The sequence below is a fragment of the Podarcis filfolensis genome (genome assembly GCF_964270895.1).
Source record: "Podarcis filfolensis genome assembly, chromosome: 1".
NCBI lineage: Eukaryota > Metazoa > Chordata > Lepidosauria > Squamata > Lacertidae > Podarcis > Podarcis filfolensis.
In genome coordinates, this window is record NC_139604.1 from 27,177,201 (window position 1) to 27,192,175 (window position 14,975).

At 42.0% G+C, this 14,975-nt stretch overlaps 1 protein-coding gene and 1 long non-coding RNA gene across 4 annotated transcripts in view; one reads left to right on the plus strand and one right to left on the minus strand.

The window, feature by feature from the left end:
- Positions 1–14,975, minus strand: part of CERS6 (ceramide synthase 6) — an 86,073-nt gene that overhangs the window by 44,701 nt on the left and 26,397 nt on the right. For both annotated transcript variants that reach the window (XM_083577450.1, XM_083577449.1), the window contains exon 3: positions 13,045–13,175. In XM_083577450.1, coding sequence (XP_083433576.1) covers positions 13,045–13,175 — 131 coding nt within the window. The remainder of the gene's footprint in view (positions 1–13,044; positions 13,176–14,975) is intronic.
- LOC310745387 lies at positions 8,503–10,575 on the plus strand. Of its 2 annotated transcripts, XR_014540107.1 has the most exons (3): positions 8,513–8,580; positions 10,098–10,132; positions 10,344–10,575. It is a non-coding gene; the product is annotated as an uncharacterized lncRNA (long non-coding RNA). The 2 variants fall into 2 exon arrangements; XR_014540106.1 differs by lacking the exon at positions 10,098–10,132 and having other exon boundaries at positions 8,503–8,580.

The following is a 14,975-nucleotide window of genomic DNA, read 5'->3' on the forward strand; positions in this document are numbered from 1 at the left end:
ATAGTCGTTCATCAATTTTCAAACACTTCCTTCTGATTCCTCCTGAGTAACACTTTGCTTGAGAAAAACAGATAATGCTTCCTCCCAGACAACATACAAACATTCCTCCTTAACATGGCCTTGAACATGGCTGTCTGACATGTGGCCCCAGTAATAAACAACTCAGCCTCATGGTGCAGCGTGCAGAGGGTAAAAATAAAACCCCTAGAATTTTTTGGTATAAATGTATAATATACATTCCTCTCCCCCCCCCCACCAACGCTGCCAATCTCCCAGCGTCACCCACCCTTCATATTTCACCAAATTTAATCTTCAGTTTTACATACAACCAGCTCATTAATAAATAAACGCAATCCATATCTCTTCTTTTCTGTCTGAAAGTCTTAGAAGCTGTCAAGATGGTATACACTGTGGTCCATCCTCTCCCTTTCACTGTTCTTCTTTCCAACTTTAGGCTTCAAGCGGGTGGGCTGATGTAATCTCAACAAAATCCATATCTCCTCTCCATCCTCCCCCATAAACTAATTAATCTTCCTGCAAGTCCATCCTGCTGACCCTCAGTTCCATTACATCCAACTCAACAGTTTATTCTCTTCTGAGTGCTTAACAGTCAATCCAGTTGTTACCAATCTTTTCTTCTTTACTATTTTTATTTCATAATACGAAGTTCCAAGGGGTGGTCAAAATCCCTCAAAATTCCCTCAAGGTTGTTACTCTCCATCTTCAGGTAAAGCTCTTAGTTATGTATAAAAAAAAAATCCATTGCAAAGAGGTATCTTTAAAGTCCACTCTTCCCAAAAACTTTGCATTCCATTGCTTTAGGGGAGGGTAGATAACACAGATCCCAAAAAAACCATGACTTAAAGTATTGCCTCTCCTCCTTCCACCATTCAAGAAAAGCATAAATCAGCGCCTTTCATTTGTTAGGGAAAAATCCTTCCCAATGTTTTCTCCTCCACCATAAATCAAGATCTTTTTTGGGGGGGGGTGCCTCATCACTTGCCAATTATGTCCGAATTCAAGGGTATTCCACAGCTTGCCATGGTAGCTTGCTGGGGCTGTCCTTGGACAGAGCCAATGAGCCCAGCGCCCTCGCCTTTTCAACTGGGAGACGGAGATTTCCATCCCTGCTCACACACACACAGAAAGGCATTAACAGACAACTGTGGGTTGTGCCGTTTTGATACCCTCAAAAGGTTAGGGGAGACATGGCCTTTACCCCTCATTAATCTCCACCCGGGACCCCTCCCGGACGCTGGAGCACCCAAGAGGGCGATTTGCCGGGTTCACTGCAAAACAGTCCAAATGCCAGGAGTCTTGCTTCCCATACAACCTCTTAAGCAAATACTGAATATGCAAATCTTGAATAGGAAACAAGTACCGTAATATCAGGCACAAATGATATGTTCTGCAGGAAAGCTGTAAGGGGAACGTCTGGTGTCTGTTTTTACTTTAATGCAACACTGGGGAGGGAACAAATTTCATCAGATCCTGCATGCAAAGGTGGGTGAACAACCACATTTATGGGAGGGATTCTTAAACTCTTTCTTCCCATGCAATCTAAATCCTCCCACTCTCAAAGATGCTGTGAGCTGAAGGGCAGGAGGATTAATTTTTGCATGATTGCTTAAGCATTAAAATCAGCAAGAAGGTGAAATGTCCAGGGCTTTTATCCAATGCAACAATGGTTTTACTTTTCAAAATAATATTGGCCTCTATGATTAGAACTCTTGCTAATTGAGGTTCTCATCAATCACTGAAGTTAACTCTCTGTAAGTGGGTAATTTCATAAGAAGGGTTTTTTAAAAAAAGTATCCAGGGCTTTTTTTTAACCTTAAAATATATATTTTGGATATACTTTTTATCAAAACTTTTCAATATACAGTGCATTAAAAACCAAACTAAACTAAATAAAAAGGAAGAGGAAGAAAGAGGAGAAAGGAAGGAAGGAGAAAAAATATATAGAGAGCCCTCTATCAGAGGTAGATCTTAATCATTATCCCACACAGGAGCTTCCCTTTCTTCTCCCAGCCTCCCACCCTGGGAGATCTTCCCTTCCCTGCCTCGCAGACAGACTCAAGTTAATTGCGGGCTTGTAAACTTTCAAAAATACACACTACTGATATTAGGTAACCTGAGCTAGGCATTAAAACTGCTGAAACTTGAACAAGACAAATTTCACAACATGGCAGGTGTAGGGATCAACTACTCAAAATTGCTCATATTGCCCTTTTGATGCATGCAACGGAAAGATACTTGTGGTTTGATCATTCATGTTATAGAAGCTTTTGGGGTGTGGCTGTGTAAGCACAGTTATGGTAAGCTATTTTCCTCAACAGCTGGAACAAATGAAACCTGGTGTGGTTGGGAAGAAATGCAGCCATAAAGATGTCCATTTTACTGAAACCTTTCTTCCTTTTGTAGCATAGCCTCCAACATTTCTCTAATGGAAACAGGGACATCCATACCCTCCAGCATTTATCTGATGAAAACAGGAATGCCCTAAGGAAAACAGGACATTCCAGCATCAAATCAGAAACCGGAACAGCTTCTGTAAATCCAGGACGGCCCCTGGAAAATAGGGACACTTGGAGGGTCTGTTATAGCCTCACTTTGCCTTGATCACTTACAAGTGGTTTATTTAATGGCAGGAAGAATTGGACAAATTCATCACAATGGGTAAGAAGAGCAGGATTTGCAACAGCACTCTTTATAGGCTACGAGTCAGGGGAGATCTAGGAATGCCAAATTTGAAATTGCACTACGAGGCTCTTTAGCTAAAACATTTAATTCAAAGTATAATGATATACCATGGGTACAAATCAAAACACTGCCCCCAGCTTCTGCTGTTCAGGCACTGCCATTATCATACCTTTGCTGGCCAGCCATTCATAAGGTGAACAACCATTTCTCAAAATGAACCTACTGATATGGAAGAGAAGAAGCACTATCGATAATTCCCATTTTGGACCATCCAAAATTCTGCTCAACAGTAAGTATAAACATTTTGAACGCTGCAGTATCAAAAGGATTTGCAATATCGAAGATTTCATCCACAGGGGGCAGCCTGTGACTGCATAGCATATAAAGGGGTAAACTGAAGGATGCAAACCTAAATTGTTTCAAATAACACAGGCAATGATGTGCATTAGCTGAAGAGAGGAGGGGATCTGTTCCCTAATGGTTTACAAACGCTACTGTGCTACTACTTCACTCCCAACACAAGGATTTCACTTATGCTATTTGCATGAATTTAACAGAGCAGACCATGGGTACATCGGAGGGTATTAGGAAAGTGTGGGGAAACAATCTTAGGAACAGTGGGGAAAAGTTTGGTCAAACCCTCCTCTATATACCATTTCTGTGAGAGTACAGAAAGCTATCCTAAAATTAATATTGTGTTGACACTGGACTCCTGTAAACTCTCATATCTAGCAAAGAATGTTCCTCCTCTCTTTTGGCAAAGATGTGGTGAAAGAAGATCGCTGTGGTAGAGCGCTCCTCTAGCTCAAATGTTTCAGAAGGAGGTATTCTCAGAGATAAATAGCTTTACCGATCAGCCATTCCACTTAGATATTAGCTCTTTTCAAACAAAGATTTGCTTGCATTGTTATTGGCTGAAGCTCATTTACATGGTAGAAAGGAGAAACGACTCCCACAAAATGTGGACAGTACGATCAAATTTGGAACATTGCCTTGTCCAAACATCTGACCCAAAACAGGAGAGTTAGCCTAGACAGGGCGAAATGAGATCCGTTTGATGCAATATGATTCTCATTTATCAGCTATGTTAATACTCATGGAGATACTCCTTGTCCTCCAGCGGCCCACGCAACTATGTGGTGTTGTCACAAACAAAGATTGCCATGAAGATTGTAGGACTCAAATAATTTATTGCTGTGTTTACACTCAGCAGACCTACATTGTTTGTTGATGGTTGTGTTGCATTAGGCTTTATGTACTACTATGAAAATCAGTAACACTTTATATATATAAAAAAGAACAGGGAGATGCACCACAGCAAAAGGAAGGCTTTTGTTAAAATATGCAAAATAGCAGGTAACTTATGCAAAGCAAAATCTTTCTATTGAATTACCGTATTTTTTGCTCTATAAGACTCACTTTTCCCCTCCTAAAAAGTATGGGGAAATGTGTGTGCATCTTATGGAGCGAATGCAGGCTGCACAGCTATCCCAGAAGTCAGAACAGCAAGAGGGATTGCTGCTTTCACTGCGTAGCGATCCCTCTTGCTGTTCTGGCTTCTGAGATTCATAATATTTTTTTCCTTGTTTTCCTCCTCCAAAAACTAGGTGCGTCTTGTGGTCTGGTGCGTCTTATAGAGCGAAAAATACGGTATGTGGTTGGAGACTTGACTGGCTTCCGGTTTTCTTCTTGGCTGGGGATTTTAACAGTAGCTTTAATATTTTATAGTAACAGCATCACTTGAGACCAGTGTTATCCTAAGCCAACATACTCACCATGCATCTCTGAGATCATCAGAGGAAAATTTAGTGAGGCCAAAAACCCAAGGGTTGGGGGAGGAGGGAGAAGAGATACAACACAATACACTACATTTTTGTAGCTGTATGCCATCAATAATATAGTACGGCTGGATAAGTAGGCCAGAAACACGCAGTTGAACAAACATGTTTCTTAAAAAATAAAATTTCATGAACCCCTTTCCAGCTGTTCCCAGCTGCCTAATTATTCTGGCCACCTGTTCAATCAAGGTCAGTTCAATGCAATTCTTTCCTAAGAGCGTATTTCTAGGAAGGGCTTTGCAAACACTAATAGATCTTGATCATCTGGAGGAAATGCAGGAAAAGCGCTCAGCAAGGAAGTACTTTGCCACGACTCAGCCATGTCTGCAAAATGCAGCATTTAAATTACAGTACAATTCTCAATTCGGAAAGCAGATTTTTAAAGAAAATAGGGATGGGCTAACAGGTTATCTAATGACTGCTGCTCAACTTTGGACTTTGGTCAATTTCCCCCTCCCCCAAAATTAGCTCCAGAGAGTTATAAGTCTCTCCAAAACAAGGTGGAAAATGGCATGACAAAGAGTGAAATGGCAATCACTAATCCTCTGCTGTTTGCAGAGGCGTCCACTGGATCAAAAGCATTTCTGTGAGTGCAAGATCACCATTTGGATAATTATAGCTTCTGCCAGGGCATTAAATTGGATTGAGTCAGGGCTTTTTCCCAGCTGGAACTTGCTGGAACTCAGCTCCGGCACCTCATAGGTGGGTGCCATTGCCATTCTAAGAGAATGAGGGAGGTGTTCATGGTGAGTTCCAGCACTTCTTTTTCTAGCAAAATAGCATTGGATTCAGCTAATATCATTTCAGTTTTTACACTTACCATCTAGCTTTATTTTTAATGGGCTAATTGTTCTGATTTTTGATTTTTTTAAAATCACTTGATGGGTGGCTTTGAATACTTTTAACTGATAAGCAGCTAAAATGTAGTAAAGGTAAAAGTAAAGGGACCCCTGACCATTAGGTCCAGTCGTGGCCGACTCTGGGGTTGCAGCGCTCATCTCGCTTTATTGGCCGAGGGAGCCGGCGTACAGCTTCCGGGTCATGTGGCCAGCATGACTAAGCCGCTTCTGGCAAACCAGAGCAGTGCATGGAAACGCCGTTTACCTTCCCGCCGGAGCGGTATCTATTTATCTACTTGCACTTTGACGTGCTTTCGAACTGCTAGGTTGGCAGGAGCAGGGACCGAGCAACAGGAGCTCACCCCGTCGCGGGGATTCGAACCGCCGACCTTCTGATCGGCAAGTTCTAGGCTCTGCGGTTTAACCCACAGCGCCACCCGCGTCCCTTAAAATGTAGTAATAGTATATAAATTAGTTAAATAAATTTAATAAAGTAGATAGGTGAGCCACAAAAGGTTAGTAAAATATCTAACTTGTCAACATTATGGTGGTTTGCAAATCAACCATGTTTTATACCCGCTTTTCTCTACCATTTAACCAAAAAGAATTGTCTTTTGGAAGGCATGGGAAGCAGTTGTGTAGTTTTATATAAATACATCAGCTCTTGGAAGAAATGCAGAACAAATGTTTGGAAATCACTCTGGCTGAACAACCTCTGCCGCCAAGGGCACTGTATATTCCAAGTTACCGGTAATTAGTCCCTGTGTCTTGCCTTCATGGGGATGAGAACGGGAGGAGAACACAACTCACCCACAAAGTAAACGTAGCCAAACAGATAATCAGATGGATTTTGCAAGTGTGCTATTTGCTTTGAGCAATTCCTCAGCAACCCTTTTGACAGGATCAAGGAGAGATTTCACTAAGCTAAGAGAAACAAAAAGTTCTTATAGCTGGATGGATGTTTAGCCGAAACTGAACAGATTGAGACCATCAAGGATGAAACTGACCATCCAAGTCAGCACTGCATGTTTATGGCAGGATCCGATACGCACAGGATCTGATATGCAGCTGCCTTGGGGGCAGGGAGCTTTAACGGGCATAAGGAGCAACAGCACAAAATAAGGAATTTCTGAAGCCAAGGCTGAAGTGGAGAGATCTGTTGGTCCTTTGGGTTTATTTCTTTCTCCGGTATCGATCACTGGGGCATACTGGTAGCAGTGAAATGTTTAAGCTACTTATAAATCATCCCTGTCCTTTCTAACACTTTGATGTGTTCTTTACTCAGTGCACAGTGTAGCTGCAAAGCGTGTCTCAAGTATGCTTGTGGAAAGTGTTGCCTATGAGCACGTTTATACTAGACAATCTTATTAAAGAAATATTTTGAGTGGGATTCAAAAATCACACTCCAATCAGTCTGTCTGCAGAAGCTTTGCTGTTTGCCAGATGGAACAATCCACCCTCTCCTCCCTGCATGATGATGGTATTATTATTATCTTTATGAAGGTTTTACAATGCTAGAAGCTGAATATCTGCATTCTCTTATGGAACATGTTCAGGAAGGTTGTTTTTGAAGGTGTTCTGGTCTTCAACTTGCCAACTTATATTGTTTCATTGGTGCCACTAACACACATCACTGACTTACCCACTAGTCAGGGCACTATGCTACTCATGTGGCTTAAAACATAAAAACATGCAACAAAATATTAGAAAAGTATAGTGTGACTGCTAAAGAAATAGAAGGCAGCCAAAGCAGTTGGCATTATTAAGTAAACAGAATTTACATTTGTGTAAAAAAAAAAGCCCAACATGTAGAATAAGCCTCTTAAGAGCCACACACCTATAGATCAAAAACCATTGATCCAACAACAAAAAGCAGGCTATAGATAGGAGGCCTTTAAGAAGGTAACTAATCTCTTTCCATGTTCCCACGGAATAGGGAACGTGGCACAACTAATACATTTTTTCTGCCTGAAGCCACATGGCATCTCAGTTCATCAAGGTTGGGCGTAGGAGGATGGCAAAGGAGATAAGGCAAAAGTACTTATCTTTTAAGGAAAGCACAGGGCTCCAAGGAAGAGTCCTAGACATGCTTCGCGCTTCTCAAATAAGTGACAGAGCTATTACTGCACACCATATATAATACGTCACAGCTGCATTTAAACTTCAAAGTATTTCCTACAGCTGAAATGAACGGTAGATTTTCTCCCACTTCCAGAAACAGCCCCCCTCCCCTGTCAAGTGATCTTCTGGAGCAATATTGTAGGAATAAAGAACAGCCCCCGCCCCACCTCCATTCAGGTGTCCAGAACTTCTGCCCACTCCTGAGACAGTGCAGCAAAGAGCCCTGGATTAGACCGTGCCAACTGCAGGGCTGGCTCAGGATATAGTGAGTCCTATGCCTGTCCAGTCCTGCCCCAGAAATGCCTTGTTGTGTGGGATACCAAAAGCAGCACATTCTCAGTCCTCTGAATAATAGAGAATAAACCGAAGTCATCAAGTTTTAAGTAATCTTAAAAGCTTAGTCAAATCATTATATAAAGTTTAGGAGTCGCTTTATAAAGGGACAAAACTCTAGTAGAAGGATTCATCCAGGTTTTTTTTAGAGAAACCTAAATGAAGCCTGCAAATTGCTTCCTTTGCTTTGCAGGTCCTCTCCTCCCAGGAGCACGTTTGGCATGTCGTTCATGCAAGAGAAGCAGAATAATCATCAGATAATTTGCCTCTACCACAGTGGAGAGACTAATGGGATAAGCAAGTCACTTTCCATCTTGATATGTGCTTCTAATACAGTGGGAGTTGTGAGGGAGGAATGGTGTATTTGGGTCTGTTAATTTTCGATAAGGGCTGTAACAAAGCCACATTCTGTGCCAAGTTGGCAGAGGGAGGAGGAGAACAGGAATGAAAGCAAATAAACCTGTTCAGCCCACGAAAGAGGCTATTGCTTTCTCAGAGATGACAGACATCGTAATCAGGCAGCTTCTTCCAAAAAAAGGGGGGGTAGGAAAAATATAGACATGTTAAGTTTTTAAAAATCTCCATAATCTTCTCTAAGACAAAATTCCAGACAATGTTAATGGCTATGCAGTGGTGACAAGCTGTTATCAAGAAGTGTTAGCTGAGATAAGAGGACAGAGCAGCTTCCAGAAGACACAAGAAATGTTTTTTTGTATATTGCAAGATAAAGGGACATCACCTGCAAGGTAAAAAAATGTAAGGTAAGGACAACACCTGCAGGAAGCTGCTAGCAGTGTATGTCCTCACCTTTTTCATCTTCTGTGGGCACTTGTTGATAAGGAACTATATGCCACTGGACTTGCATGAATGGAATTTCTCCCATTGTTTTACTTTCCCCTCTTCCCTGCACCTTTTACCTGGGGCCCAGTAACAAACCCTCCCCCAAAACCCAGAAACTAGTTGGTAAAAGAGATGTTTCCAGACCTTAGCCCCTCACGGTTGTAAGACCCCCTTAGCAAGTAACACGTGCAATTCACTCGCCGTGTATAACACATGTTTTGAAGGATTATTCTCTAAAACTGAAAAGCGGTGTCTTCTGAGCCACAACAGTTATCGGGGAGGTGAAAGAAGGTTTCGAAAACAAGGCCACGTCGGGTACAAGTTAATTATTGAAAAGGCGTTCAAGGGAGCAGTGAAACGTATGGGAGGAATGGTTCATGCTTTCTCGCCTGCTTAAACATTTAGCAGCCGTGTTTACCTCTTTAGTGCAGAGAAGAGGAAAAGCAGCCATTTCCTCCAAGTGCCCTCATTAGGATCTGGCTGTTCTGTTTAGGGTGGAACACTCCAGGGATTCATCAAGGCAATTCCACCTACTACATATAGCAGGGATGTTCAACAGGTCGATCGCTATCTACCGGTCGATCCCAGGGTGTTCCTGGTCGATCATGCCCCCCCAACAACCCCCCAACTTTGGCTCATTGCCCCCCCCAATAAGCTCAACAATTTTGGCTGTTCCTCCCCCCAAAAAAGCTCAACAACTCTGATCAATCCAATGGGTAGATCACTGCCGGGTTTTTTATAGTGGGAATAGATCGCAGTCTCTTGGAAGTTGGACGTGGCTGCTATACAGTATTGAAAGATGAGATGGGAAAGCAAATGAAAGGGCATTTTCTTCCCTGGCACCTTGAGCATATTGCAAAATTGGCTTTGCTGCCCATCAAATTCTATATAAAGTTTGGGGAACAGGGGCCAAGACAACATCAACTCTCCTCTTTTCATAAGTACCATCAGTCTCTCGGGGGCCTACTCCGCAATCGACTAACATGTAGTATGGCTATTCCCCAGCAATTTTGCCTCCAGATCAAGTCCATAGGCTGTTTTGGGCTAGAAACACTGAGCAGGAAAACTATAGACTGGACCCAGGTGCAAATTCCTGCTTAGCCACAAAGCACAAAGTCTTTTCAAAGCTCAGTCTAACCTCTCTCGGGGTTATTGTGGTGATGACTAAAACAGGAGTGAATGATTTGCAGGCCGCTGCTACCAAACTGGCCAACCTGTTGACAAAAGATTTGTAGCATAAGACACGATGTACGCAGGAAGATGCATCGTGCTTATAAATATGCAAAATGCAGTATCTGGTAGAAGCCACAACACTGAAGCCACAGAACCATGAGAACAATTCTCATTCCAGGTGTTCTCAAAAGGGCATTCTAATGCTGCTTTGTTCTTTCTTTCTTTCTTTCCTTTCTTTTTCTTTAAAAAGGTTGCACATTTGGAACTAACACAGGTCTCTGGATAGTAAGTTTCAATGCGACGGGGCTCCAATTTTCAGAAGCCTAACTACATGTTATGAAAAAGGCAAATAAGTGGCAAAAAAAAATTTGACTCAAAACTTCCAATTTCTTTTCAAAATTATATGGTTGATTTCTTCATATTCTGTTACTCACAAATCAAAGTTTTTTTTAAAATTTTAAAGTGCCATAGTGCACTTTCATTCGTTGTCTTACAGGTCACTAAGCAGGAAGCAACAACAGAGGACATGAATATTACAAAAGCCCTGAATTAGAAACTGTGTTCAACTGAAGAGGCAGCTTTTCCCTACAAGGCCAAGATCACAGCAACTTAAAGGCACCTTCAGTAACCTCGGAATAATCTGAGAGGCGAGGGCTTGGCTCGAGTAGCACATTATGCTCCAGCACGTTTTATGAACCTTGGTTTTATAAATTATATATTGAATAGTTCTTTAGGTGTTTCACAACCTCATCTTATTTCTCTATCCAACTTATACGTTGGATACTGCCTAAAGAGTTGTATATTACCTGTTTTTCTATCTGATGAGATAATTTATAATAATTTTCTTAATACCTGAAATTCTAAAAATAAACTGGTTCGAAATCACCATTCCCTTACCTTCAATATTTATTGCACATATTCATATCCTCCCTTTCAGGACACAAATCCTTCTGTGCTAGCTTACAAGCTAGCAACCATTGCGTAGAATGAAATCACAGCAAACAATACTAACACATTAAAAACGCATTAGTCCCCTCTCCATTGAGCAGTTGATAGTACCTCGCCCTGTTGGTGTAGAGTGGAGAAGGGAATGTCTAGTTGGAAGAGGCCCTGAGGTGGACTTCATTTGCCCTTTCCCTCCTATTTTGACTGGCACCACCCCTAATGGAACGCCCTTCCAGCAGATGTCAAAGCGATAAACAACTACCTGACATTCAGAAGACATCTTAAGGTGTTCAGGGAAGTTTTTAATGTGTGATATGTTACTGTATTTTTGGTTTCTATGGAAGCCGCCCAGAGTGGCTGGGGAGGCCCAGCCAGATGGGCGGGGTATAAATAATATATTATTATAAATAAATATATAATATAAATATAAATAATATATTATTATTATTATTATGGTGGTACTGATGGTACAGCCCCTTCTCCAGCCCCCAATGCAGCATAAGAGCACCCCAGTTCACCAGCAAAAATGACTGCTGCTGGCTCAGCCACCTTTCTACTTAGCAGCAGTGTCCCAATCCTATGGTGTCTGGAAGCATGGCAGGTTCACTTAAAGCAAAATCTGCTTAAAATATTAGATCTAAGTGTTCATTCTGCCCTGATTAAACCTGCTAGCATAGAAATTTAATTCAAATTTTTGGAAAGCGATAAGAATTCAGCTGACAAATCTGAGCGGAAGGAGATCAGCTCCTGAGATTTTTAGGCAAAATAAAAGAGCTTGCTTGAAATAGACTTCTAGAAGAGAGGCATAGGGCAAATCATTTTATATATTTCCATTTTCATTTCCAGAGCTGGATTTGATCCGTTCCCCAACATATTAATAATGGGGCTACTATGGAAACTAAGCACAGGTAACAGTCTACCCAATGGTCAGCAGCCAGGAGACCTGGCAGATCAATGAAACTAGAACAAAGTAATGATAGTGTAATAATAAAATTTAAGGTCTTATATATATAATAAATGTTCACACCTACATACCAAGCACCTACATAGATCAGCACAGGAAGACCAACCTGAAACCATTTTGACTCCCAAGCTAACCAAATGTTTCTCTGCAAGGAGGGAGGAGGTGAAAAAACCTTCCTTGTTACAGGAATTGGGTAATCACCATTTCAAAGGAATGGGCAGACTAGCAAGAAAGGCAATCAGATAAGGCATTATCAGATAACCTGGCAGACAGGAAAAACAACAACATTCAAATTTCTGTTGTAGACCACATTTTCTGTGATATAGGTATGATGTTTGTGGGGGGTGGTCTTGGGTTACACCCCTTCTGTGATGGATGGATGGATGGATGGAGGGGTGGTCTTGAGCTCCAGGGCAGGGAATTTAAAATGTCTATATAAGGGCAGGCACACCTTTGTTCTGGGTCCTCCTCCTTTCCTGAGTGTGAGGGGAGCACCCTGTTGCAACAGATCAATAAAGACCAGGCTTACTAGCTGCTTTGCTTCTCAATATTCTCTGGTTGGCCTCTGTTATTTTCTCCTACTAATAGGGGACCCACGTAAGGACTCTATGCGGGCTCTTGCATACCCCATAAGCGAAAAAGGGCAGATTTTGTTTACAACAATAAGCCATTTTACATCCCTACCCCACAACTGACAACATGCTCTTGGCTGGCAGAGGCTAAAAATCACAAGCCAGGAGAGCATCCTAGGTGGGGGCAGCAGGAAACAAGTTGTTTAGTCTGGCTCCTTATAGCTGCTAAGAAGATACAGCTAAAATACAGATACAGCTAAAGCAGGTAACTGACTGGCAGTCAGGGTTTAACTAAATTCGGCCCATAGGTCTCTAATTTTACCACAATTGGCATAAGGGACACTAATCACCCTATTAAGTAGGTTCTGCTAAGATGAATCCCAGGCCACCTCAATAGCTGCAGAGCCAGCCTTGTACAATAGCTAGCACTGAGTTTGGATGCGGGGAACCAGCTAAATGACAAATCTGTTCTCCTTATATCCTGGTTCCTTTACATAGCTAGAAATTACACCTGATTTTCTCAGCTGTGTTTGAAATGATTTTGCAATCCACATGCACTGCAGTTATGAAGCAATGCTATACTATGAGAAGCAAGTGGGGAGGGAGCCTATCCTTGACTGTGGGACAAAAATAAAAAATAAGCAGTGGAGCAAAACAAAGAATCCAGTTTGCACAGACCCAAAAGGGAAAGGAGGGAGGCAGGAACAGTTCCTTACAAGCTTTCGCAGAACCTTCTCAGAGTGCTCGGCTTTTCCTGATTGCGTCTCTGTCGAAACCAGCGCTGAATACTGCGAACGTCCCAATCCAGTTGCTTGGAAAGCCCTTCAAGCCTCTTCTCGTCTGGATGCTACCAAACAAACAGGGAAAGGATCAAGAAGTCACTCCTTTACTGACATTTCACATGACACAGGATAGCATAAGGTCAATTAGTAACTACAAGCTAATGTCTAACATTCCCTCAACCTGGTTGGAGAAGATTGTTTTAGCCCATAACTAAACTTTATTTGCAGACTGTTCTTCATCAGTTAGGTAGTGATCCCAGAATATCGGAAAACATACAGTTACAAAAGCATTAAGTTAAAAGCACCATTAAAATTAAAAGTGGTTCTAAATGCAGCATTATAAGTGTATTTTATAGTATAGTGTATTTTATAGTATAGTATAGTGTATTTTAAAATGGGGTTTCAGAGTTTTTAGGGGGTTTTGAATGTTTTATGTAGTTTTTCAATTTCACTGTTCTGTATCGGACATTGACAATAAAGATATCTATCTAAAAAAAAAACATACTGCAAGCAGGAAGTGGCCACATTGGTTCACCCCACATATCTGGTGTTTAATTTATGTATTAAAGGTATGTGTGTGCGTGTGTTTTAAAGTTTGCAATAATGCTCCTAATGTAGGCATATTACTTGGGTATAAAGCCTATTAATATTTGTGGTGCATTACAAACTAAGAGTGCTATTATAAAAAGCAGCTCTGACAAAGAGCTTCCAAGTTTTGTAAGCTCTTCATAAATATTCAACAGCTGCATGTAAAGAATGTTCTTAAGAGCTGAGCCGTATGTTCAGCAATATCACATGTTACAGTTGCACTCCTTTAGAATGTGCATGTATGGGGTGGGGTGGGGTGGAGCAGGTGGAAGACCCACCTGTTTAATGTGACTCTACAAACAGGGAAGAAAAACTCCTTGGCAATGCAGGTTGCGATCTTAAATATGCCAAGGTCTGCAACTGGTGCAATAAATGATAATAAAGAGTGAATGAAGGATTCTAAGTATCCTGTCTGTTTTTTCTAAGGCAGTAATTCCTGTTGCACAGCAGAAAGCTTTAACTGAGCTTCTGGAGGGCCACCATACATGGGCAGTGGGCTGCACTGAAGTTAAGAATTGAATCAGAATGAGATTTGCAGGTGGAATAAAGGTACCCCTGCCCGTACGGGCCAGTCGTGTCCGACTCTAGGGTTGTGCGCCCATCTCACTCAAGAGGCCGGGGGCCAGTGCTGTCCGCAGACACTTCCGGGTCACGTGGCCAGCGTGACAAGCTGCATCTGGCGAGCCAGCGCAGCACACCGAAACGCCGTTTACCTTCCCGCTAGTAAGCGGTCCCTATTTATCTACATGCACCCGGGGGTGGTTTCGAACTGCTAGGTTGGCAGGCGCTGGGACCGAGCAACGGGAGCGCACCCCGCCGCGGGGATTTGAACCGCCGACCTGATGATCGGCAAGTCCTAGGCGCTGTGGTTTAACCCACAGCGCCACCCGCGTCCCTGCAGGTCGCTAAATCTGCCAACAGGAATACAAAAAAGTATGAACGATTTCAGACCTACCTGGAAGCAAAGAATAATGAAGAAAAAGAACAAACCGTCTCTTGTGGTTTTGAGATTCTGTTCCACGACAGTGCATGTACCTTGTGCATGTACCTTGTTAATATATCTAATCAGAAGCTTAATACTGTTGTTCCAATCTTGCAATCTTTCTATCTGATCAGTAGTTTCAGACAAGGACAAAGGTTGCAGAAAGTTCAGCATACACACACACACACACACACACACACATATATATACATATACTGTGTGTGTGTGTGTGTGTGTATATATATATATATATATATGTGTGTGTGTGTGTGTGTATAAACATACATATATACCG